Source organism: Pongo abelii, chromosome 18 (assembly GCF_028885655.2).
Source record: "Pongo abelii isolate AG06213 chromosome 18, NHGRI_mPonAbe1-v2.0_pri, whole genome shotgun sequence".
Taxonomy (NCBI): Eukaryota; Metazoa; Chordata; class Mammalia; order Primates; family Hominidae; genus Pongo; species Pongo abelii.
The window spans coordinates 13,634,999-13,660,434 of record NC_072003.2 but is presented as its reverse complement, the minus strand read 5'-3'; the positions used below and the strand labels follow the sequence as shown (position 1 = coordinate 13,660,434).

At 48.0% G+C, this 25,436-nt stretch overlaps 1 protein-coding gene across 1 annotated transcript; it reads right to left on the bottom strand.

Moving 5' to 3' along the window:
• Nucleotides 1-489: 489 nt before the first annotated feature.
• PLA2G10 (phospholipase A2 group X) lies at nucleotides 490-24,961 on the bottom strand. Its single transcript, XM_054533489.2, has 4 exons — nucleotides 23,645-24,961; nucleotides 19,331-19,481; nucleotides 16,604-16,710; nucleotides 490-721 (listed from the first exon to the last, which is right to left on the bottom strand). The coding sequence occupies exons 1-4, from the start codon at nucleotides 23,736-23,738 to the stop codon at nucleotides 579-581; spliced, it is 495 nt and encodes a 164-aa protein (XP_054389464.1). The 5' UTR covers nucleotides 23,739-24,961; the 3' UTR covers nucleotides 490-578.
• Nucleotides 24,962-25,436: the final 475 nt, after the last annotated feature.

Genomic DNA, 25,436 nt, shown 5'->3' with positions numbered 1-25,436 from the left:
TATTTCTCTGCACTTTCATTTTTTTAAAAAGCAACAAGTATGTACCACTTTTGTAATCATTGTGCTGGGCTTACAGAAATGAGCCAATGCTGCAGGACAGCAAATACATTTTAAGGTGCAGTGGGATAAGGGAATACTCTTTCTTAAGCTCAGAGCTACTGGACTTGAACTTCACCGGGTGGGTGTTGTATGGCCGTCTTGTTGATTGCTGCAGCCTAGAACATGGAACATGGCCAGGCACACTGTAGGTGTTCGTTCACATTTGACTACCAGCCATCCAAGCAGGTTAGAAGACAGGTTATCTTTTCATAAAGATGGAACCTCAAAAATTGAACCAAACCCAACACAGTGATAAACACAGTCGTAGTTTTATAAAAATAGGTGCAGGACTTTTGGCCTTTAACTGCAAACCACATGGGCTCCAGTCCTGAGTTCTGGGATTGGGAGAGAAAGCAAACACAAGGCTGTGGCTTTATCACTTGGCTTCGGTTCCCTTCTGCAAATAACTGAATGCTGTTGTTCATTACTGAGAGGACGCTTTATTTCCTTGTGCAAAAGAGCGTTTCAAGTCAAGGTAGTCAGTCACACTTGGGCGAGTCCGGCTCACATAGGAACTGGGGGTAGAAGAGGTACTTTAAGTTGTACTCAGTTTGGGCTAAGCAGTTAGCAATCTCCTGGTCACACTTGCACAAGAGTTCTTGGCATTTGTTCTCTGCCGGTCCTGGAAAAAGTGGGAAAACTGAGATTAGAGCAGGGACCTGGAGAGGCTCACGGGAAACCAGTAAAGCAAGAGGCAGGACGGGTCATAAATAACATTTCTGAGACACTTGACAGCTCACCACGTGATCTCCATCTGCACGGCTCCCCAGGAAGCAGGTGATGTCAGCCCCATTTTACAGAAAAGGAAATTGAAAGTTTCAAATGGAGAGTCCAAAGTCTGCCATACTGCTCTTCTGCATCGATATTACACGATTTCTTTTTTCTTTTCTTTTCTTTTTTTTTTTTTTTTCCCGAGATGGGGGCTTGCTCTGTCGCCCAGGGTGGAGTGCAGTGGCATGATCTCAGCTCACTGAAGCCTCCGCCTCCCGGGTTCAAGCGATTCTCCTGCCTCAGCCTCCCAAGTAGCTGGGACTAAAGGCACAGGCCACCACACCCAGCTAATTTTTTTTGTATTTTTAGTGGAGACGGGGTTTCGTCGTGTTTGCCAGGATGGTCTCGAACTCCTGACCTCAGGTGATCCACCTACCTCGACCTCCCAAAGTGCTGGGATTACAGGTGTGAGCCACCATGCCTGGCCTGATATTACACAACTTCATTTGGGGATTCCCTTATTTAAAAATAATAATAGTAATTATTTTTTGAGATAAGGTCTGTCTCTGTCACCCAGGCTGGAGTGTAGTGGCAAGGTTGTGACTCACTGCAGCCTCCGCCTCCTGGACTCAAGCCATTCTCCCACCTCAGCCTCCCATGTGGCTGGGACTACAGGCCCACCACCATGCCCAGCTAATATTTGTATTTTTAGTAGAGATGGGGTTTTGCCATATTGCCAGGCTGGTCTTGAACTCCTGAGCTCAAGCGATCCACCCGCCTCAGCCTCCCAAAGTGCTGGGATTACAGGCACGAGCCACCACTCTCAGCCCATAATAATATATTTTTTTAAAAACATACTTCTCCTCAATATACTAGGCATAGAAGGAACATACCTCAAAATAATAAAAGTGATAGATGACAAACCCATAGCCAACATCATACTGAATGGGGATGAGTTGAAAGCATTCATTCCCCCTAAGAGCTGGAACAAGACAAGGATGCCCACTCTCACCACTTCTATTCAGCATAGTACTGGAAGTCCTAGCCAGAGCAGTCAGGAAAGAGAAAGAAAGAAAGGGCATCCAAATGGGAAAAGAGGAAATCAAACTACCTCTGCCCATGATACGATCGTATACCTAGAAAATCCTAAAGACTCCTCCAAAAGACTCCTAGATTTGACAAATGAATTCAATAAAGTCTCAGGTTACAAACCAGTAGCACTGCTATACATCAATAAGGACTAAGCTGAGAATGAAATCAAGAACTCAGTCCCTTTTATAATAGCTGGAAAAAAAAAAAAAGGAAAATAGCTACCCCAAACCTAGTAATATACTTAAGCAGGAAGGTGAAAGATCTCTACAAAGAGAACTAAAAAACACTGCTGAAAGAAATCATAGATGACACAAACAAATGGAAATACATCCGATGCTCATGGATTGGAAGAATCAATGTAATGAAAATGCCTATACTACCCAAAGCAATCTACAGATTCAATGCAATTCCTATCAAAATACCAAAATCATTTTTCACAGAATTAGAAGAAACAATCCTAAAATTTACATGGAACTAAAAAAGAGCCAAATAGGCTGGGCACAGTGGCTCATGCCTGTAATCCTAGCACTTTGCGAGGCCAAGGTGGGTGGAGCACCTGAGGTCAGGAGTTCGAGACCAGCCTGGCTAACATGGTGAAACCTCGTCTCTACTAAAAACACAAAAATTAGCCGGGCGTGGTGGCAGACACCTGTAATCCGAGCTACTTAGGAGGCTGAAGCAGGAGAATCGCTTAAACCCGGGAGGCAGAGGTTGTGGTGAGCTGAGATTGTGCCACTGCACTCCAGCCTGGGCGACAGAATGAGACTGTCTCAAAAAAAAAAAAAAAAAAAACAAAAACAAAACAAAACAAAACAAAAAAACAAAGAAAAAAGAGCCTAATAGCCAAAGTAAAGTAATGTTAAGCAAAAAGAACAAATCGGGCCAGGTACAGTGGCTCACACCTCTAATCCCAGCACATTGAGAGGCTGAGGTGGGTGAATCACTTGAGGTCAGGAGTTCGAGACCAGCCTGGCCAACATGGTAAAACCCCATTTCTACTAAAAATACAAAAATTAGCCAGGCATGATGGTGTGCGCCTATAATCCCAGCTGATCAGGAGGCTAAGGCAGGAGAATCGCTTAAACCTGGGGGGCAGAGGTAGCAGTGAGCTGAGATCATGCCCCCTGTACTCCAGCCTGGGTGACAGAGAGACTCCGTCTAAAAAAAAAAAAGAAAAAAGAAAAAATCTGTAGGCGTCACTACCAAGCTTCAAATTATACTACAAGGCTATAGTAACCAAAACAGCATGGTACTAATATAAAAGTAGATACATAGACCAACAGAACAGAATAGAAAACCCAGAAATAAAGCTAAACACGTACAACTAACTGATCTTCAACAAAGCACTCAAGGCCAGGCATAGTGGCTCATGCCTGTAATCCCAGGACTTTGGGAGGCCAAGGCGAGCGGATCACCTGAGGTTCAGTGTTTGAGGCCAGCCTGACCAACATGGAGAAACCTTGTCTCTACTAAAAATACAAAATCAGCCAGGCGTGGTGGTACATGCCTGTAATCCCAGCTACTCGGTAGGCTGAGGCAGGAGAATCGCTTGAACCCGGAAGGAGGAGGTTGCAGTGAGCCGAGATTGCACCATTGCACTCCAGCCTGGGCAACAAGAGTGAAACTCCATCTCAAAAAAAAAAAAAAAACACTCAAAAACATAAATTGGGGAAATGACACCCTATTCAATAAATAGTACTGGGAAAACTGGATAGCTACATGTAGAAGAATGAAACTGGATCCCTATCTCTCACCATCTACAAAACTCACCATATACATCAACTCAAGATGGATTAAAGACTTAAATCTAAGACCTGAAACCATAAGAATTCTAGAAGAAAACCTGGGATAAACTCCCCTGGACATTGACCTAGGCAAGGAATTTATGACTAAGACCCCAAAAGCAAATGAAACAAAAACAAAAATAAATAAATGGGACTTAATTGAACTAAAAAGCTTCTGCACAGCAAAAGAACTAATCATCAGAGTCAACAGAAAACCCACAGAATGGGAGAAAATATTTGCAAACTACATATCTGACAAAGGACTAATATCCTGAATCTACAAAAAACTCAAATCAGCAAGAAGAAAAGAAAAAACCTCATCAAAAAGTGGGCACATGGCCAGGCACGGTGGCTCACACCTGTAATCCCAGCACTTTGGGAGGCCAAGGTGGGCAGATCATGAGGTCAGGAGTTCGAGACCAGCCTGGCCAACATGGTGAAACCCCGTCTCTACTAAAAATACAAAAATTAGCCGAGTGTGGTGGCTCATGCCTGTAATCCCAGCTACTTGGGAGGCTGAGGCAGGAGAATCATTTGAACCCGGGAGGCAGAGGCTGCAGTGAGTCGAGATTGTGCCACTGCACTCCAGCCTAGCTGACAGAGCAAGACTCAAAAAAAAAAGAAAAAAAAAAGTGGGCACATGACATGAATAGACATTTCTCAAAAGATATATAAATGACCAGCAAATGAAAAAATGTTTAACATCACTCATCATCGGGGAGCTGCAAATTAAAACCACAATGAGATACTACCTTACCCCAGCCAGAATGGCCATTATTGAAAAGTCAAAAGAGACATTGACCTGAATGTGATGAAAAAAGAATGCTTTTAGACTGCTGGTGCTAAGATCAGTTAGCACAACCTCCATGGAAAACAGTATGGAGATTTCTCAAAGAACGAAAAGTAAATCTACTATTCTTCCTAGCCATCCCACTACTAGGTATCTACCCAAAGGAAAATAAATCATTATATCAAAAAGACGTGCACGCATTTGTTTATCACAGCACAGTCACAATTGCAAAGATACAGAACCAACCTATATCTTTATATAGATATAAAGATATCTATATAAAGATATAGAACTAACCTAAGTGCCCATCAACCAATGAGCAGATAAAATGTGGTGGCTGGGTGCAGTGGCTCATGCCTATAATGCCAGCACTTTGGGAGGCCGAGGTGGGTGGATCACGAGGTCAGGAGTTCAAGACCAGCCTCACCAATATGGTGAAACCCCATCTCTACTAAAAATACAAAAATTAGCCAGGCATGGTGGCAGTGCCTGTAATCCCAGCTACTTGGGAGGCTGGGACAGGAGAATCACTTGAACCCAGGAGGTGGAGGTTGCAGGGGGCCAAGATCACGCCACTGCACTCCAACCTGGGTGACAGAGCGAGACTCCTCAAAAAAAAAGGAAAAGAAAAGAAAATGTGGTTACATATACACCATGGAATACTACTTAGCCATAAAAAAGAACAAAATGTCTTCTGCAGCAACTTGGATGAAGCTGGATGAAGCAACTTGATGAACTGATGTTGGTATTTTGATAGGGATTGCAAAGAAGTTACTTCACTTATTCTAACTGATGAAACTTAAGAATGGAAAACCAAATACTGTACGTTATCACTTATAAGTGAGAGCTAAGCTATGGGGGGTACACAAAGGGATACAGAGTGGTATAATGGACACATTGGAGACTCCGAGGTGGGGAGGGATAAAAAGCTATGTATTGAGTACAATGTAGACTACTTGGGTGATGGGTGCACTGAAAACTCAGATTTCACCACTATACAATTCATCCATGTAACCAAAAACCACTTGTACCCCTAAGGCTAGTGAAATAAATAAGTAAAAATTTTCAAAAGAATATTTCTGGAATGTTTTAATTTTTCATAACAAACATGTATTGGGTTTGAATCAGAAAAAGTATGTAAATGAATGGTTGAATGAATGGTGGGATAGATGGATCCCTCACCATGCACTCCTGCTTCTTGTTACCAGGGCAAAATTCTCACAACACAAAATGTATCATTTCAAAGTGTACAAGTCAGTGACATTTAGTACATTCACAATGCTGGGCATCTATCTAGTTCTAAAACTTTTCTTTTTTTTTTTTTTTTTTTTTTTTTTTGAGACGGAGTTTCACTCTGTTGCCAGGCTGGAGTGCAGTGGCACGATCTCAGCTCACTGCAACCTCCGCCTCCCGGGTTCAAGCAATTCTCCTGCCTCAGCCTCCCGAGTAGCTGGGACTACAGGCGCACACCACCATGCCTAGTTAATTTTTGTGTTTTTAGTAGAGACCAGGTTTTACCATGTTAGCCAGGATGCTCTCAATCTCTTGACCTCGTGATCTGCCCACCTTAGCCTCCTAAATTGCAGGCATGAGCCATTGCGCCCGGAGTTCTAGAACATTTTTATCACCCTGGAAGAAACCCCGTTCCCCTCAAGCAGGCACTCCCCATGGGTGGATGGATGGATGGATGGATGATGGATGATGGACAATGGATGGCTGGATAGATGGATGGTGGGTGGATGGATGCAAGATGGATGGATGGATGATGGATGGATGGAAATTGGATGGATGGGTGATGGATGGATAGATGGATGGATGGATGGATGGATAGATGGATGAATGAATGAATGGATGATGGATGGATGGATAGATGGATGACAGGTGAATGGATAACGGATGAATAGATGGCGAGACAGATGAATGGATAAAAATAATATGTGTAAAAATTAGTCATAGAACCAGCCAGTGCAGGAACAAGCCTTCCTGCCTGTAAGCTTTCCATGGGCTGCTACACAACAGAAACCCTCAGAGAAATATGATGTAGTGGGGAGGGGACTCTTGAGGAAGGAGCCACTGTAGCTTCCTGGCTATAGCCCCAGGGTGGCATACAGGGCTGGCTGAAGGCCGGCTGTCCAAGGACAGGAGAGTGGTCAGCTACAGGGCGACGGGGACAAATACCCCAGCCAGCTCCTCTTCCCCTCACACCCTCAGCCATCCACTGGCAAGTCCTGCAGTTCCATCTGCCAGATTTGACCAGAAGCCAGCCCCTTCCACCATCTCCACTGCCACCCCCTGCCCAAGCCACCTCTCTCCAAGACCACTGCAACAGCCTGATAGCCACATCCAGTTTCCACCATTTCCCCCTCCTGGGTTTGTACCATGTGGCAGCCAGAGTGGTTTGGTTAAAATACAAATCAAGGCCGAGTGCGGTGGCTCACGCCTGTAATCCCAACATTTTGGGAGGCTGAGGCAGGTGGATCACCTGAGGTCAGAAGTTTTGAGACCAGCCTGGCCAACATGGTCAAACTCCATCTCTACTAAAAGTACATAAATTAGCAGGGCATGGTGGCACACACCTGTGATTCAAGCTAGTCAGGAGGCTGAGGTGGGAGGATCGCTTGAGCCCAAAAGGCAGAGGTTGAAGTGAGCCGAGATCACACCACTGCACTCCAGCCTGGGTGACAGAGCAAGACTGTCTCAAAAAAAAAACAAAACTGCAAATCAGGTCATGTCCCTCCCCTGCTCAAAACCCTCCTTGGCTCCCCATCTCTCTCAGAGAACAGTCTCCAATGCCCTAGGAATCTAGCCCCTATCACTCTCCAACATCATCCCCTACTTCTGTCACTGGGGGACTCTGCTCCAGCCTCACCACCCTCCTTGTGATCCTCAGACCACCCAGGCACTTGTGCGTACCCCAGGGCCCTTGTACTAGCTGTTCCATCACCTCCACATGGCTGTCTCCTCTATTCCTCAGGTCTCTGCTTCATTGGTGTCTCTGGGAGACTTTCTCTCACCCCAACCACTCTCAGTAACAGAGAAATCCTCACCATGCACTCCTGCTTTTTGTTATTGGGGCAAAATTCTCACAACCTAAAATTTACCATATTAAAGTGTATAGTCAGTAGCATTTAGTACCTTCACAATGCTGGGCACCTATCTAGTACTAAAACACTGTTATCACCCCAGGCTGAGCACGGTGGCTTAGGGCTGTAATCTCAACACTTTCGGAGGCTGAGTCAGGAGGATTGCTTGAGGTCAGGAGTTCAAGACAAACCTAGGCAGCATAGCAAGACACCATCTCTACAAAAACTACAGGCCAGGCGTGGTGGCTCATGCCTGTAATCTCAGCACTTTGGGAGGCCGAGGTGGGTGGTTCACAAGGTCAGGAGTTCAAGAACAGCCTGGCCAACATGGAGAAACCCCATCCCTACTAAAAATACAAAAATTAGCCAGGTGTGGTGGCACATGCCTGTAATACCAGCTACTAGGGAGGCTGAGGCAGGAGAATCACTTGAACTCAGGAGGCAGAGGTTGCAGTGAGCCGAGATCATGCCATTGCACTCCAGCCTGGGCAACAAGAGCAAGACTCAACCTCAAATAATAATAATAATAATAATAATAATAATAATAATAATAATAATAATAATACAAAAATTAGCTCAGCACGGTGGCACATGCCTGTAATCCCAGCTACATGAGAGGCTGAGGCAGAAGAATCCCTTAATTCCAGGATTTTGAGGCTGCAGTGAGTTGTGATCATGCCACTGCACCCAGCCTGGGTGACAGATTGAGATGGTCACTGCAGAAGAAACCCAACTCTTTTAAAGCATTCGCTCCCCATTCCCACTCTTCTGCAATCCCAGCAACCACTAGTCTACTTTCTATGTCTGTGGATTTGCCTATTCTGGACAATTCATATAAATGAAGTCATACAATATACGTGACCTCTTTTTTGTATTCCTAACAGAGCAACAGAAAGCCTATATATGTGACCTCGTATGTCTGGCTCTGTTCACTCAATGCTGTATTTCTTCTTTCTTTCTTTTTGCTTTTCATTTTTTTTTTTTTTTTGAAAGAGTCTCTCTCAGTCGCCCAGGCTGGAGGGCAGTGGCATGATCTCCACTCATTGCAACTTCTCTGTCTTCCAGGTTCAAGCAATTCTCCTGCCTCAACCTCCCGAATAGCTGGGATTACAGGCACCTGCCACCACAACTGGCTAATTTCATATTTCTAGTAGAGACGGGGTTTCACCATGTTGGCGAGGCTGATCTCAAACTCCTGACCTCAAGTGATTCACCAGCCTAAGCCTCTCAAAGTGCTGGGATTACAGGCGTGAGACACTGCCTGGCCTTTTTTGTTGAGGCAGGGTCTCACTCTGTCACCCAGCCTGGAATGCAGTGGCATGATCACGGCTCACTGCAGCCTGGACCTCCTGAGCTCAAGTGATCCTCCCACCTCAGCCTCCCAAGTAGCTGGAACTACAGGCATACGCTACTATGCCAGGGTCTCGCTATGTTGCCCAGGCTGGTCTCAAATTTCTGGGCTCAAGTGATAATCCTGCCTTGGCCTCCCAAAGTGTTGGGATTACAGGTGGGAGCCATCGTACCCAGCCTATCATATTTTCAAAGTTCATCCATGTTGTAGCAGGTATAGTAATTCACCTGCTTTATCTCTCAACACAATAGTTATAAAGCACTTGGTGCACACACTACTTCCTGTCTCCTCCTTTTAAACAATACCTCGTGGCTCTGCCTTGCCCAAAACCTAGCATGGAGCCCGGCAGAGTAGACTCACAGTAATATTGGTTGGCAGTCCATAGAAAAGCCTTAGAAAAGCCATTCATCCTCATGCCTGTAATCCCAGCACTTTGGGAGGCTGAGGTGGGCAGATCACTTGAGGTCAGGAGTTCAAGACCAGCCTGGCCAACATGATGAAACCCCGTCTCTACTAAAAATACAAAAAAATTTAGCTGGGTGTGGTGGTGTGCCTGTAGTCCCAGCTACTTGGGAGGCTGAGGCAGGAGAATGGCTTGAATCAGGGAGGTGGAGGTTGCAGTGAGCTGAGATAGCACCATTGCACTCCAGCCTGGGCAACAGAGTGAGACTGTATCTCAAAGAAAAGAAAAGAAAAGAGAAAAGAAAAGAAAAGAAAAGGGGGAGGGAGGAGAGGGAGGTGGAGAGGGAGAGAGGAGGGGAGGGGAGGGAAAAGCAAAGCAAAGCCATACACAATCTCCAATGCTCACACAACCCCAGCAACTCTGGTCTGTTATTCCCATTTTAGAGATGAGGAAAGTGAGGCTTACAGGAATTCGGTAACTCATCCAAGGTCACAGAACTGGGAAGGGGTGGACCAGGATTCCAGCCCAGGGTCTCCTGACCCAACGCCTCTGCTTGTCCTCTTACTTTTCTCCTTGAGCAACAAAGATTCCTCCAACAGCAAGACCTGGCCTCACTGCTCCATGACCTCAGGGACCCGATGGCATCACGTTTTGAAGAAGAATAAAAATTTGAAAGGAAAAATAGCTCCCGAGGGTTAAGTTTAAAATTAAGGCCTGCTAGTAAATATTATTATAGGTTTAAATTTTTTTAAATATATTTAAGTCAGGCCCATAAATGGAAAATGGGCCAAACCTGTAATTAAATAAACAACTATGTTCAGAATATCTCCAAACAGAATAAGATAATATTTTTAGTCCAAAATGCATAATAGATATTTTAGTTCCTTTCATTTGGTTCAGAGAAGACAGTTCTGTAAACAGGCACAGACTCTACCAACAGACACACCAACGTTTTATAAATATCATTTCCACCTGGGTAGGAGCAAGCAGAATATGCAAGTTGAAGGGAGAAAGGAAAGATTTTCAACAGACTTCCCACTGAAGCCTCATTTCACCTCCTCATCACCCACACCAGAAGGGGGCAGTTTTGGGAATAAGTCACTTACTCTCTCTGAGCCTCAGTTTCCCCTTTATTTATGTCTTTTGTAGAGATGGGGTCTCTCTATGCTGCCAGGGTGGTCTCGAACTCCTGAGCTCAAGCTATCCTCCTGCCTTGGCCTCTCAAAGTGCTGGGATTATAGGTATGAGCTACCATGCCCAGCCAGTTTCCCCAACTCTAAATGAGAGGGTTGGATGAGATGATACCTGGGGCATGTTCAGGCCTAAAAATTGATTATATCATCATATTAATTCAGCTTTGATCTTATGCCAAGTTCTAATCCGTAGTAAGAAGATATAGCTGAAGATCTAAAAAAACATACTTCAAGTAGGCCAGGCGCGGTGGCTCGTGCCTGTAATCCCAAAACTTTGGGAGGCTGAGGAGGATGGATCAGGAGTTCAAGACCAGCCTGGCTAACATGGTGAAACCCTGTCTCTACTAAAAATACAAAAAAATTAGCCGGGCATGGTGGCCCCACCTCTAGTCCCAGCTACTCAGGAGACTGAGGCATGAGAATCACTTGAACCCGGGAGGCAGAGGTTGCAGTGAGTTGAGATCATTCCACTGTACTCCTGCCTGGTCTACAGAGTAAGACTCTGTCTCAAAAAATAAATAAAAATAAAAACATACTTCTAATAACGCTTACAATAGCCTCTTTGCCACCAGAGCAGACCAAGTCAGCAGAACCTGGAGTTTTAATCAAGAGTTGGAACAGATCTTTGATTCTCTCTAGGAGTTAGCAGGGGTCAGAGAGAAGTTCAGATAAGGATGGGAGGAGGAGATAGAAGAAAAATTCCCATCCAATCTGTTTCTCAGCTGGACGCGGTGGCTCATGCCTGTAATCCCAGCACTTTGGGAGGCCGAGGTGGGCAGATCACCTGAGGTTAGGAGTTTGAGACCAGCCAGGCTAACATGGTGAAACCCCATCTCTACTAAAAATATCAAAATCAGCTGGGTGTGGTGGCAGGGGCCTGTAATCCCAGCTACTCGGGAGGCTGAGGCAAGATAATCACTTGAACCCAGGAGGCAGAGTTTGCAGTGGGCAGAGATCGCACCACTGCATTTCAGCCTGGGCGACAGAGCAAGACTCCATCTCAAAACAAAAACAAAATCTGTTTCTCATCTTACAAACCTTTTCTCATCTTCACAACACCTATCTCACAGGTAAGGAAGCTGAGGTTAAGAGAAGTCAAGTTATTAGCTCAAAGTGATGAAACCCTCCTCCATCTAGAGCCAAGTGATTTTCTTTTTCTTTCTTTCTTTTTTTTTTTGAGATGGAGTCTTGCTCTGTTGCCCAGGCTGGAGTGCAGTGGTGCAATCTCTGCTTACTGCAATCTCCACCTCCCAGGTTCAAGCAATTCTCCTGCCTCAGCCTCCCAAGTAGCTGGGACTACAGGTGCACGCTGCCACACCTGGCTAATTTTTTTTTGTATTTTGTAGAGATGGGGTTTCACCGTGCTGCCCCGGCTAGTTTCGAACTCCTGAGTTCAGGCAATCCATCTGCCTCAGCCTCCCAAAATGCTAGGATTACAGGTGTGAGCCACCACTCCTGGCTGTGATTTTCAGCAAAGGTAGCAGGATGATTCAATGGGGAAGAGTCTCTTCAACCAAGAGGGCTGAGATAACTGGATAACAACATGCAAAACAATAAAGTTCAACCTCCGACCTCACTCCGTAGACAAAAATTAACTCAAAATGGATCAATGACCTAAATATTAGAGTTAAATATGATAAACCTATTAGAAGAAAACTTAAGGGTAAATATTTATAACTTTGGATTTGGCAGTGGATTCTAAGGACACCAAAAACATGAGCAACAAAAGACAACAGATTAATTGAACTTCATCAAACTTAAACACTTTTGTGCAAAGACACTATCAAGGAAGAGAAAAGACAACTTACATAATGGGAGAAAATATTTGCAAATCACATATCTGGTAAGAGTCAGTATCCACAATATATAAAGAACTCTTAACTGGGCATGGTGATTCATGCCTGTAATCCCAGCACTTTCAGAGGCAGAGAGGCAGAAGGATTGCTTGAAGCCAAGATTTTGAGACCAGCCTGGGCAACATAGGGAGACCTTACCTCTACAAAAAGTTGAAAAATGGCCAGGCGTGGTGGCTCACACCTGTAATCCCAGCACTTTGGGAGGCCAAGGCAGATGGATCATGAGGTCAGCAGTTCGAGACCAGCCTGGCCAACATGGTGAAACCCTGTCTCTACTACAAAATATATAAAAATTAGCCGGGCGTGGTGGCACATGCCTGAGACAGGAGAATCGCTTGAATTCAGGAGGCGGAGGCTGAAGTGAGCCGAGATCACACCATTGCACTCCAGACTGGACAAAAAGAGTGAGACTCCATCTCGAAAAAAAAAAAAAAAAAAAAAAAAGGCTAAAAATTAGCTGGGCACTTGGCCAGGCACAGTGGCTCATGCCTGTAATCCCAGCACTTTGGGAGGCCATGGCGGGTGGATTGCTTGAGGTCAGGAATTTGAGACCAGCCTGACCAACCGGTTGAAACCCAGCCTCTACTAAAAATACAAAAATTAGCTGGGCGTGGTAGCAGGCACCTGTAATCCCAGCTACTCAGGAGGCTGAGGCAGGAGAATCGCTAAAACCTGGGAGGCAGAGGTTGTAGTGAGCCGTGATCGTGCCACTGCACTCCAGCCTGGGTGACAAAGTGAGACTGTCTCAAAAAAATTACCCCAGCATCGTGCCACACACCTATAGTCCCAGCTACTCAGGAGGCTGAGCCAAGAGGATAGTTTGAGCCCAGGAGTTTGAGGCTGCAGTGAGCCATGATCATGCCACTGTACTCCAGCCTGGGTGACAGAGTGAGACCCTGTCTCAACAAGAGAAGTAAATCAGGATTACCGTATGACCCAGCAATTCCACTCCTAGGTATATACTCCAAAATACTGAAACCAGGTACTCAAATAAGTATTTGTTTATGAATGTTCATAGCAGCACTATTCACATAAGCCAAAAGGTGGAAACAACCCAAATGCCCATCGTTGAATGAATGGATAAATGAAATGTGATCTATACATGCAGCGGATGTTATTCAGCCATAAAAGGAATGACGTACTGACACATGCTATTAATACAACATGAACAGGATGGGTGTGGTGGCTCACGCCTGTAATCGCAGCACTTTGGGAGGCTGAGGCAGGCGGATCACTTGAGGTCAGGAGTTCAAGACCAGCCTGGCCAACATGGTAAAACTCCATCTCTGCTAAAAATACCAAAATTACCCAGGCATGGTGGTGCACATCTGTAATCCCAGCTACTCAGGAGGCTGAGGCAGGAGAATCGCTTGAACCCGGGAGGCGGAGGTTGCAGTGAGCTGAGATGGCACCACTTCACTCCAGCCTGGGTGACAGAGCGAGATTTCGTGTCAAAAAAAAAGAAAGAAAGAAAATGAGCAAACTTCAAAAATATTATACTAAGTGAAGAAGCTAGAAACATAGTGTATGATTCTATTTATATGAAATATCTAGACAGGGTAAATCCAGAGATAGAAAACTGGTAACCTGGTAAGTTTACCAGGTGTTGGTGGTAGGGAGGAATGGGAACAGATTGCTTAAGGGGAAAGGGATTTTTCGAGGCGGAGTGATGAAAATGTTTAGGTGGTGGTTGGATGACATTGTGAATATACTAAGTATCACTGAATTATACACTTTAACATAGTTAATTTTATGTTATGTCTATTTTCTTTTTTGTTGTTGTTGTTGTTTTTGAGACAGAGTCCCACTCTGTCGCCCAGGCTGGAGTGCATTGGTGCAGTCTCGGCTCACTGCAACCTCCACCTCCTGGATTCAAGCAATTCTCCTGCCTCAGCCTTCTGAGTAGCTGGGATCAAAAGCACCCACCTGTATTTTAGTAGAGACATGGTTTCACCATGTTGGCCAGGCTGGTCTGGAACTCCTGACCTCGTGATCCGCCCACCTCAGCCTCCCAAAGTGTTGAGATTACTGGTGTGAGCCACCATGCCCAGCCTCTTTTTTTCTTTACTCTTTTTTTTTTTTTTTTTTTTGAGACGGGATCTCACTCTGTTGCCCAGGCTGAAGTGCAGTGGTGCAATCTTGGCTCACTACAGCCTCAGCTTCCCTGGGCTCAGGTGATCCTCCTACCTCAGCCTTCCAAGTAGCTGAGACTGCAGGTGCAAACCACCACACCATGCTAGTTTTCGTATTATTTGTAGAGATAGGGTTTCACCATGTTGCCCAGGCTGGTCTTGAATTCCTAGGCTCAAGCCATCTGTCCGTCTTGAGATTACAGGAGTGAGCCACAGCACCGAGCCTGTTATGTGTATTTTCAAGTAACAGAAAATAGAAAAAAAGGGATGGAACTAGTGGTCTGGATCATGACTAGCTCTTCAGATAACTTTGAGTCTCGCTGCCGAAACTCAAGCCTTATCTACATTCTCCCTGTACCATTACTCACTTCCTAGTTGTTTTCATTGTTTTAGCTTTCTTATTTATTTGAAGGGAAACTATAAATGGAAAATGCCATACATCAGAATGGAATCTATTTCTTTTTGTTTTTGTTTGAGATATCGAGTCTCACTCTGTTGCCCAGGCTGGAGTACAGTGGTGCGATCTCGGCTCACTGCAACCTGTCCCTCCTGGATTCAAGTGATTCTCCTGCATCAGACTCTCGAGTAGCTGGGATTACAAGCATGCACCAACATACCAGGGTAATTTTGTATTTTTAGTAGAGACGGGGTTTCACCATTGAGGCTGCTCTCAAACTCCTGGCCTCAAGTGATCCACCTGCCTTGGCCTCCCAAAGTGCTGGAACTGTAGGTGTGAGCCACAGCACGCGGCCCAAAATGGAATCTTAAAAATAAATACCACGGCCAGATGCAGTGGCTCATGACTGTAATTCCAGCACTTTGAGAGGCTGAGGCGGGTGGATTGCTTGAAGTCAGGAGTACAAGACCAGCCTGGCCAACATGACGAAACCTCATCTTTACTAAAAATACAAAAATATTAGCCAGGTGTAGTGGCATGCACCTGTAATCTCAGCTACTCAGGAGGCTGAGGCAGGAGAATTACTTGAACCCGAGGTGGAGGTTGCAGTAAGCCAAGAACACGCCATTGCACTCCAGCCTGGGCAATAGGAGTAAAACTCTGTCTCAAAAAAAACAAACAAAAATATCAAAAAACAAACAAACAAAAAAACCCACACTCCAAAAACAAACAAACAATAAATAAATAATATAAACATAAAACACTACAGTCCTTATGTTATTGCTTTGTTTCAAAATCTGGTAAGATTGCCCTGAGGGACCTGAGGTTTTTAATTGCAGGGTTTTTTTTTTATATATCTTTAGAAGTGGTTGGTTAGGTAAATTTTTTTTTTTTTGAGACTGGTTTTGCCCTGTTACACAGGCTGGAGTGCTGTGGCTTGATCACAGCTCACTGCAGCCTCAACCTCCTGGGCTTCAAGCGATCCTCCCACCTCAGCCTCCCAAGTAGCTGGGATCACAGATGTGTGCCACCACGCCTGGCCAATGTTAAAAAATCCTTTAACTTTTTTGTAGAGATGCACTCCTGGCCTCAAGCGATCCTCCTTCTGGTCCCCACCCCCAGCCCCTTTCTGATAAACATTTACATTGTTTATTATCTGATGCCATTTCTGTCTTCTTCCTTGTCGTCCGGACATCAAAGAATTAGGTTTCTTCAGGGTTTTCTTTTTCAAGTGCTCAGTGTTAGAGATCACTCACATTAGGGCCGGACACTATGCCTCACGCCTGTAATCCCAGCACTTTGGGAGGCCGAGGCAGGCAGACCACTTGAGGTGGGGAGTTTGAGACCAGCCTGGCCAACTTGGTGAAACCCCACCTCTACTGAAAAAAATACAAAAATTATCTGGGCGTGGTGGTGCATGCCTGTAGTCCCAGCCACTTGGGAGGCTGAGGCATGAGAATCGCTTGAACCCAGGAGGCAGAGGTTGTAGTGAGCCAAGATCACACCACCACACTCTAACCTGGGTGACAGAGCGAGACTCTGACTCAAAAAATAAATAAAATAAATGTCACTTACATTAGATATACCCAAGGGGTGGTCTATAGAGAGTTGGAAGCAGTGGTTATTGCAACAGGGGCACGGAAGTCATCTGGCTATGCCAGGATGCCCAGGGGATACTCGGGGTGTGTGGCATGGTGGTGCTGGGGACTCACCGCACAGGACGCTCTGATTGACGCACTGCCAGGAGTAGCGCTCTGTCTTGGGGCTGCAGCCGGCCTCTTCAGCTCGAGTGTAACAACAGTCGTGGCCATGGCAGCACCTGCGGATGTCACATGGGCAGGACAGCAGGTGGGTGAAGCTCTCTCCTGGACCTCCTCTCTTGCCAGGACCATGGGTGACTGAAGACCCCCGGGGAGGCACAGCATCCTCTTATCTAAGCTTTTTTTCTTTTTTTTTTTTTTTTTTAAGGGACAGGGTCTTTCTCTGTCACCCAGGCTGGAGTGCAGTGGCACATTCATAGCTCACGGCAGCCTTGAACTCCTGGGCTCAAGCGATCCTCCCACCTCAGTGTCCCAAGTAGCTGAGACTACAGGCACACGCCAGCCTGCCCAGCTGGATTTTTAATTTCTATTTCCTTTGAGACAGCATATCTCTCTGCCGCTCAGGCTGGAGTGCAATGGCTCAGTCATCTCACTTTAGCCTTGAACTCCCGGGCTCAAATGATACTGCCACCTCAACCTCCAAAGTATGCTACTACAGGAACACAGACTCCTTTTTAAAAGTTTTTGTAGATATGGGGTCTCACTATGTTGCCTAGGCTGGTCTCGAACTCCCAGGCCCAAGCAGTCCTCCTACCTCAGCCTCCCCAAATGCTGGGATTACAGGTGGGAGCTACTGTACGCCTGGCCTTATCTAAGCTGTTTCCCTGAAAATCCCCGTCTTGGGTAATGATTCCATTGGCCCCACCATGCCCTGTCCTGCCTCCCTGGCTGTGCCCAAACTTGGTCCCTGCCTGCCTGCCTCACTGTCTGGGTCTCGAGCTCCTGTGACACGACTCCTCTCTCTTCCTGGAGTGATCCAAGCCCTGCCACTTCCTGACTTTGCCCTCTGCCTGGGGCAACTTCATGTCTGCCCTTTGTCCCTTAGGTCTCAGCCCAGGCACAATCCCCTACCTCCAGAGGTCATCCAGGCCTCACCAGGCTATACCCTCTCGTAAAATCAGATTCTCTCCCTTCAGGGTAGGTTTATAATGAAACCCTCCTTAGAGGCCAGGTGCGGTGACACCCATCTGTAATCCCAGCACTTTGGGAGGCTGAGGTGGGATGATCATTTGAGGCCAGGGGGTCGAGACCAGCCTGGACAACATAAGGAGACTCTTGTCTCTCTTGTCTCTATAACAAATTTAAAAATTAGCTCACCAGGCCAGGCTCAGTGGCTCATGCCTGTAATCCCAACACTTTGAGAGGCCGAGGCAGGTGGATCACAAGGTCAGGAGTTCGAGAACCGCCTGGCCAACACGGCAAAATCCTGTCTCTACTAAAAATACAAAATTCGCCAGGCATGGTGGTGCATGCCTGTAATCCCAGCTACTCGGGAGGCTGAGGCAGGAGAATCACTTGAACCCAGGAGGTGGAGGTTGCAGTGAGCCAAGTTTGCACCATTGCACTCCAGCCTGAGCAACAGAGCAAGACTCTGTCTCGAGAAAATAAAAACACACAAAAAATTAGCTCGCCATGATGGCACATGCCTATAGTCCTAGCTACTTGGGAGGCTGAGGTGGGAGGATTCCCTTCAGCCCAAGAATTTGAGGCTGCAGTGAGCCACTATGATTATGCCACTGCGCTCTAACCTGGGCAAAAGCGAGACCCCAGGCTAGAGTGCAGTGGCGTGATTTCAGGTTACTGCAACCTCCGCCTCCCAGGTTCAAGCGATTCTCCTGCCTCAGCTTCCTGAGTAGCTGGGACTACAGGTGCCTGCCACCACACCCAGCTAATTTTTGTATTTTTGGTAGAGACAGGGTTTCACCATGTTGGCCAGGATGGTCTCAAACTCCTGACCTCGTGATCTGCCTGCCTCAGCCTCCCAAAGTACTGGGATTACAGGTATGAGCCCCCACACCTGGACACGTTACTTAATATTTCTGTGCCTTGGTTTCTTCATCTGCGAAATGGGATTCTTGTGAGAATGCAAAGGGATTCCCAGGGCAGTTCCTAGTGCATAGTCTGGCTGCCTTTGTGTGTGTGTGTGTGTGTGTGTGTGTGTGTGTGTGTGTGTGTGTTTAATAAAGAGACAGGGTCTCACTATGTTGCCTAGGCTGGTTTCAAACTCCTGGTCTCCAGTGATCCTCCTGCTTCGGCCCAAAGTGGTGGGATTACAGGTGTGAGTCACCACACCTGGTCACTTTATATTATTATTATTTTTTTCTTTTGAGACAGGGTCTCGCACTGTCGCCTGGGTTGGAACGCAGTGGTGCAATCTCAACTCACTGCAAACTCCACCTCCTGGGTTCAAGCAATTCTGCCTCAGTCCCCCGAGTAGCTGGGATTACAGATGCCTGCCACCACACACAGCTAATTTTTGCATTTTTAGTAGAGATGGGGTTTCACCATATTGGCAAGGCTGGTCTTGAACTCCTGACCTCAAGTGATCTGCCCGCCTCAGCCTCCCGAAGTGCTGGGATTAGAGGAGTAAGCCACCGCTCCTGGCCAATTTTTTAAGGCAATGTAATCAGCCCAAGTCCAGGGTAAGGGGCAGCTGGTACCAAGATCTGGCCTCATTGGCCATGTTATCCAAGAGGCCTCTGCCTGCCTGCAAAGTAGTACTGCACACTGGGATCTCCCTGGACCAAATCCCAACTTCAGTTTTGGGTACTTCCTCATAAGCGTTGACTACCCCAGAGTGTGAGGGATTTTGCGGCCTCCTCCCAGGCATGCACTCACCAGTCAATGGCATCACGGGGCTGGCCATGGCCTCCCAAGCCACAAAAGCAACCATATTTCATATAGGCGATGGGGGTTCGGGGACCAACACAACCCACAGTTCCTGCCAGTTCCAGGATCCCACGCCGGTGCACATGTAATGTCCTGGAGGCTGGGGGGTAAACAAAGGTGACAGGCTGCAGGTCAGGGCTTCCCAGACCCCTGGGAAGGGCATTAGCCTGAGAAGAGCCTAGGTGTTACAGCCTGGCTGTCTGGGTTCGAATCCTACTTCCTAGCTGTGTGACCTTGGACAAATTCCTAACCTCTCTGGGCCTTGGTTTCCTCGTCTGTGAAATGGCAGATAAGCTGACTTCAACTCATATGAACGAAATGAGATAATGAGTATAAAGCCCCTGGTGCATGAAAAGGGTATTATAATCCGGCTGGGCTCAGTGGCTCACACCTGTAATCCCAACATTTTGGGAGGCCCAGGCGGGCAGATCACCTGAGGTCAGGAGTTCAAGATCAGCCTGGCCAACATGGTGAAACCCCACCTGTAGTAAAAATACAAAAATTAGCCTAGCATAGTGGTGCACGCCTGTAATCCCAGCTACTAGGGAGGCTGAGGAAGAAGAGTCACTTGAAACTGAGAGGGGAAGGTTGCAGTGAGCCAAGATTTTGCCACTGCATTCCAACCTGGATGACAGAGCAAGACTCTCAAAAAAAGAAAAAAAAAAGGCTAACTATTATAATCAAGGTCCTCAAGGTAGCCAACAAGGGAAAAAAGAGTCATGCATGAAACGTTTGTCCAGTTCCCTGTGTTGGGCACTGGGCATCACGGATGAGCCTACAGGTGTCTGTCACCAAGGTGGGCTCCTCTGTGGCATCTCCCGGGCCCTGGCACTGCCCTGTGCTCATGACTTCCCCTCCAGACTCAGGCTCAGGACCCTTGGTATCTCCTCTTATTTTCACTGCCAGACAGGAAGCCCCCTTGGCCTGAGCCCAGCCATTATTCTAGATCTTGGCACAGCTCGGACACGTAATGGTGCCTAATGCATGTGACTGGAACCCCTGCACTGGACATGTAGGAAAGGAGGCCAGCCGGGAAATGTAACCCCACATTCCCACAGCCAGCAGGATCTCAAGCAGAGGCTTCAACCCAGGCTTCTGACTTGCAAACCAGTGCTTCTTCCTCCTTACACAGTAACAACAGGGGAAGGTGGCCTTCGGGGTTGCCAGAGCCAAGTGGTACCAGCAATAGAGTGGAAACTCACACACAGGCTTGCCTGCTTCCTGGGTTAGGGTTAGGGTTTATACGGTTCCGGGAAGTTGATGCATTGTGTTTGATCATCTTTTTTTTTTTTTTTTTTTTTTTTTTTGAGACAGAGTCTCATTCTTGTTGCCCAGGCTGGAGCATAGTGGTGTAATCTTGCTCACAGCAACTTCTGCCTCCCAGGTTCAAGCAATTCTCCTGCCTTAGCCTCCCAAGTAGCTGGGATCACAGGCGTGCACCACCATGCCCAGCTAATTTTTGTATTTTTAGTAGAAACGGGGTTTCACCATCTTGGCCAGGCTGGTCTCAAACTCCTGACCTCAAATGATCCACCTGCTTTGGCCTCCCAAAGTGCTAGGATTATAGGCATGAGCCACTATGCTTATCCTGATCATCTTGTCTCTCTTTTTTTTTAGAGACAGGGTCTTACTTTGTCACCAACACTGGAGGGCAGTGGCACAATCATAGTTCACTGCAGCCTCCAAATCCTGGGCTCAAGCGATCCTCCTGCCTCAGCCTCCAGACATACGGGCATGCACCACCATGCCCAGCTAATTTTTCAATTTTTTGTAGATACGGGGTCTCATTATGTTGCCCAGGCTGTTCACAAACTCCTGGCCTCAAGTCATTCTCCTGCCTTGGCCTCCCAAGGTGCTGGGATTCCAGGCATGAACCACTATGCCCAGTCTCATTTCTGTTTTATCTTGAACAGTTTTCATCACACTGAATTTTTGAGAAGTCCAGGCCAGATTTAAATTCCATTTTGTTTTTTTATCAGTAGAAAAAGTAGCATATTTATGTTGGAGGACAAAGATGAATCAAAGAGGAAGAAAATGTAAAATGCATTTGGGGCCAGGCGCGGTGGCTCACGCCTCTAATCCCAGCACTTTGGGAGGCTGAGGCAGGCAGATCACCTGAAGCGAGCAGTTCCAGACCAACCTGACCAACATGGAGAAACCTGTTTCTACTAAAAATACAAAATTAGCCAGGCATGGTGGTGCACACCTGTAATCCCAGCTACTTGGGAGGCTGAGGCAGGAGAATTGCTTGAACCCGGGAGGCAGAGGTTGCAGTGAGCCGAGATCGTGCCGTTGCACTCCAGCCTGGGCAACAAGAGTGAAACTCCGTCTCAAAAAACAAAAACAAAAACAAAAACAACACACAAAAATAAAATGGCATTTGCAGTTGAAAGCTTTGTCTTCCTCTCTGGATGGTCACTCTCCCAGCAGCCCACACCTCTGCCTCAAACCTCCATGGCTCCCACAAGTCTGGATAAAGCTAAGGAGTCTCAATGCACCCCAAGTCCTGGGGGTAGTCAGCCCCTCTCACCCCTCCCTCATCCTCTCACACAAGAGTCATTTACTCTTCCTCCAGTTATGCCCCCTCACGCAGACAGTCTGCTGCTCAAATGCCCTCACCCCATCCTCAGCCTGCTTCCAGGCCACCTCCCTCCAGAATCCACCTTGCCTGCCAGGTGGCCATATGGACCCTCGCCATACTGTCTGCTTGTGGCAGTGCCCTCCGGCCTGGGGGGTCTTCCAGAGCAGATCTCTGGCCAAGCGCAGTGGCTTATGCCTGTAATCTCAGCACAATCAGAGGCCAAGGCAGGTGGATCCCCTGAGGTCAGGAGTTCGAGACCAGCCTTGCTAACATGGTGAAACCCTGTCTCTACTAAAAATACAAAAATTAGCCAGGTGTGGTGGCACATGCCTGTAGTCCCAGCTACTCAGGAGGCTGAGGCAGGAGAATCTCTTGAACCCGGGAGGTGGAGGTTGCAGTGAGCTGAAATCATGCCATTGCACTCCAGCCTGGGCAACAGTGAGACTCTGTCTCAAAAAAAAAAAAAAAACACTGAGCTCTGATATAAGCTGCCCTGGCACACAGTGAGCTTCCAGAAATGGTCCCTTGACCTCTAAATCCATCAAGACCCAGGGAACACGCCCTCTCTGAGCACCCTGACAATGTCCCAGTCCCAACACCATACCCTGAAGCTGTCCCCAAAGGTTCCCCTGCCACCCTCCCTGACCACTCTCTGGTATCTCAGAGCCCTAGCAACAGCCCTAGAGAGGGAGGTTTCTAGGCATGGGGCGGGCATCGAGCACTGTGCTTATAACCAAGCAAAACACTCCCTCTGTGCCAACATAGGTGGGGCAGGTCACGCTAGGGTCTGTTTGCCCTGTCTGCCTGCTGCAGCCTCCTCGGGGAGGGCCAGGGTTGTCTGTGCATCCTGTGAGCCCCTGGGTCTATGTGCACATACGTGTGTCTGTGCGGCTCTGTGTGTGTGTGTGTGTGTGTGTGTGTGTACACGGCTCATCTGAATTGTCCTGAGTGTGGTCCCGGGTATCCTTGAGCTGTGTGTGCGTGTGTCCCCCTAGTGGTATCTCAGTATTTTAGCCTACGGGAGCCGCACACCGCGAGCTGCACACCTGAGGGCCAGGTGAGTCTGGGGCTGGTGCTGTGCCTCCGCATCTGTGTGCTGGCGGTGTCTGCATAGTACTCTGCGGGTACATGTATCTGTGCACCCCAGAAATAGGCAGTCACCCAGGGGACCTCTCTACAGTGACCCCAAAGGATGGATAGTGAGATAGGGACAGTATGTTCTATTTTTTTTTTTTGTCACAAGTGTTTCTTGTACAGCGGCACAATATATTCTTCTCCCACCCCCAAGCCGGGCCTTTCTGCCCCTGCTCCTCCCACCCTCTGGTGTCTCACATCTCAGGGACAGGTGGAATGAAGGATAAGTTCGCGGACCCCAGATCAGGACAACCGGGAGGCTCCCGGGCTGCCGGAGAGGGTCACAGCCGGTTAGGGGAGGGAGCCAGGAGAGGACTCTGCGCCCCTGGGGAAGGACTGGGTTAGTTCTGGGTCCCTGGGAGGAGTGAGTGGGGGGCCCTGCAGAAGGCTGGGGCGCACAGTGTGGGTGAGCATTAGAAGAGCGAGCTGGGGGCTCTAGGGCAACTAGGAACTTGGAGAAGGATGGGAGGCAGGGCTGCTGGGTCCCTAGGAAGGGCTAGAGGAATCCCGGAACCCCTGAGTTCCGGGAAAGCCCCTTCCTCACTCACCCTCACCGGTCCTGGGGCCAGGTCCAAGCAGCAGCAGCAGCGACGGCAGCGGCAGGAGCAGCATGATTGGCAGGCACACAGGTAGCGGCCCCATCGGAGGGTGGCAGAGGTGGGACGGTGCTGCTGGGCCACCGGAGGCACCAAGCCCGGCGGACACACACCCCGGCTGCCACGCCCCGGCCCGGCCCCCGACCTCACCTTCCGTCGGGGCCCAGGGGGAGGCAGCTAGGGGCGGGCACCTGGGGCGGCGCAAAGGCGTCCTGATCTCTGCATCTTGGCCACTGAAGGGGCTCGAGAGGCCGCGGGGCGCTGAGGACAGGACCGGGAGTCATCCCCAGGGAAGTCTCCTCGGAATAAGGGAGGAAAAGGCGCTCTTTTGATGTTATTATTCCCCCCGACCCTCCCCCGCTCACGTGGGCGCCCAAAGGGGACAGAAGACTTGAAGGAGGGGTAGTTCTGAATTTACTTTAACATTTTGTTTTATTTGGCCGGGCGCGGTGACTCACGCCTGTAATCCTAGCACTTTGGAAGGCCAAGGCTGGCGGATCACCTGAGGTCAGGAGTTCAAAACCAGCCTGGCCAATATGGCAAAGCCGTCTCTACTAAAAATACAAAAATTAGCCGGGCATGGTGGTGTGGACCTACAATCCCAGCTACTTGGGAGGCTGAGACACAGGAATCGCTTGAACACGGAAGACGGAGGTTGCAGTGAGCCAAGATCACACCACTGCACTCCAGCCTGGGTGAGAGCCAGACTCTGTCTCTTTCTCGCTCTCTCTCTCTCTCTCCCTCTCTCTGTCAGTCTGGAGAGAGTTGATTGTCCCCAGTCAGTCTCTCTAGTCGAGAGAGAGAGAGAGAGAGAGAGAGAGAGAGAGAGAGAGAGAGAGAGAGAGAGAGACAGAGGCTGGGCACAGGGCTCACGCCTGTAATCCCAGCACTTTGGGACACCGAGGCGGGTGGATCACCTGAGGTCAGGAGTTCGAGACCAGCCTGGCCAACATGATGAAACTCCGTCTCTACTAAAAATACAAAAAATTCCCCGGTTATGGTGTTGGGTGCCTATAATCCCAACTACTCAGGAGCCCGAAGCAGGAGAATCGCTTGAACCTGGGAGGCAGACGTTGCAGTGAGCGAAGATGGCACCACTGCACTCCAGCCTGGGCAACAAGAGCAAAACTCCATCACACACAAACACACACACACACACACACACACGCACACACAAAATTAACCAGGCACGGTGGCACGTGCCTGTAGTCTCAGCGGCTCAGGAGGCTGAGGTACAAGAATCGCTTGAATCTGGGAGGCGAAGGTTGCAGTGAGCCAAGATTGCACCACTGCACTCCAGCTTGGGTGACAGAGTAAGACACTATCACAAGGCCGGGCACGGTGACTCATGCCTGTAATCCTAGCGCTTTGGGAGGCCGAGGTAGGTGGATCACCTGAGGTCAGGAGTTCGAAACCAGCCTGGCCAACATGGTGAAACCCTGTCTCCACTAAAATACAAAAAAATTAGCTGGGCATGGTGGTGGGCACCTGTAATCCCAGCTACTCGGGAGGCTGAGTCAGCAGAATTATTTGAACCCAGGAGGCGGAGGTTGCATTGAGCCAAGATCGCGCTATTCCACTCCAACCTGAGCGACAAGACCGAGACTCTGTCTCAAAAAAAAAAAAGACTCTGTCTCAAAAAAAAAAAAAGAGAAGTCTTCATCTGTGATCTTGGGAAAAGCTGCTCACATCAAGGATGCCATCTTCTTCCGGTGAAAAACTTCCCTCTAGTGAGATTATGAAC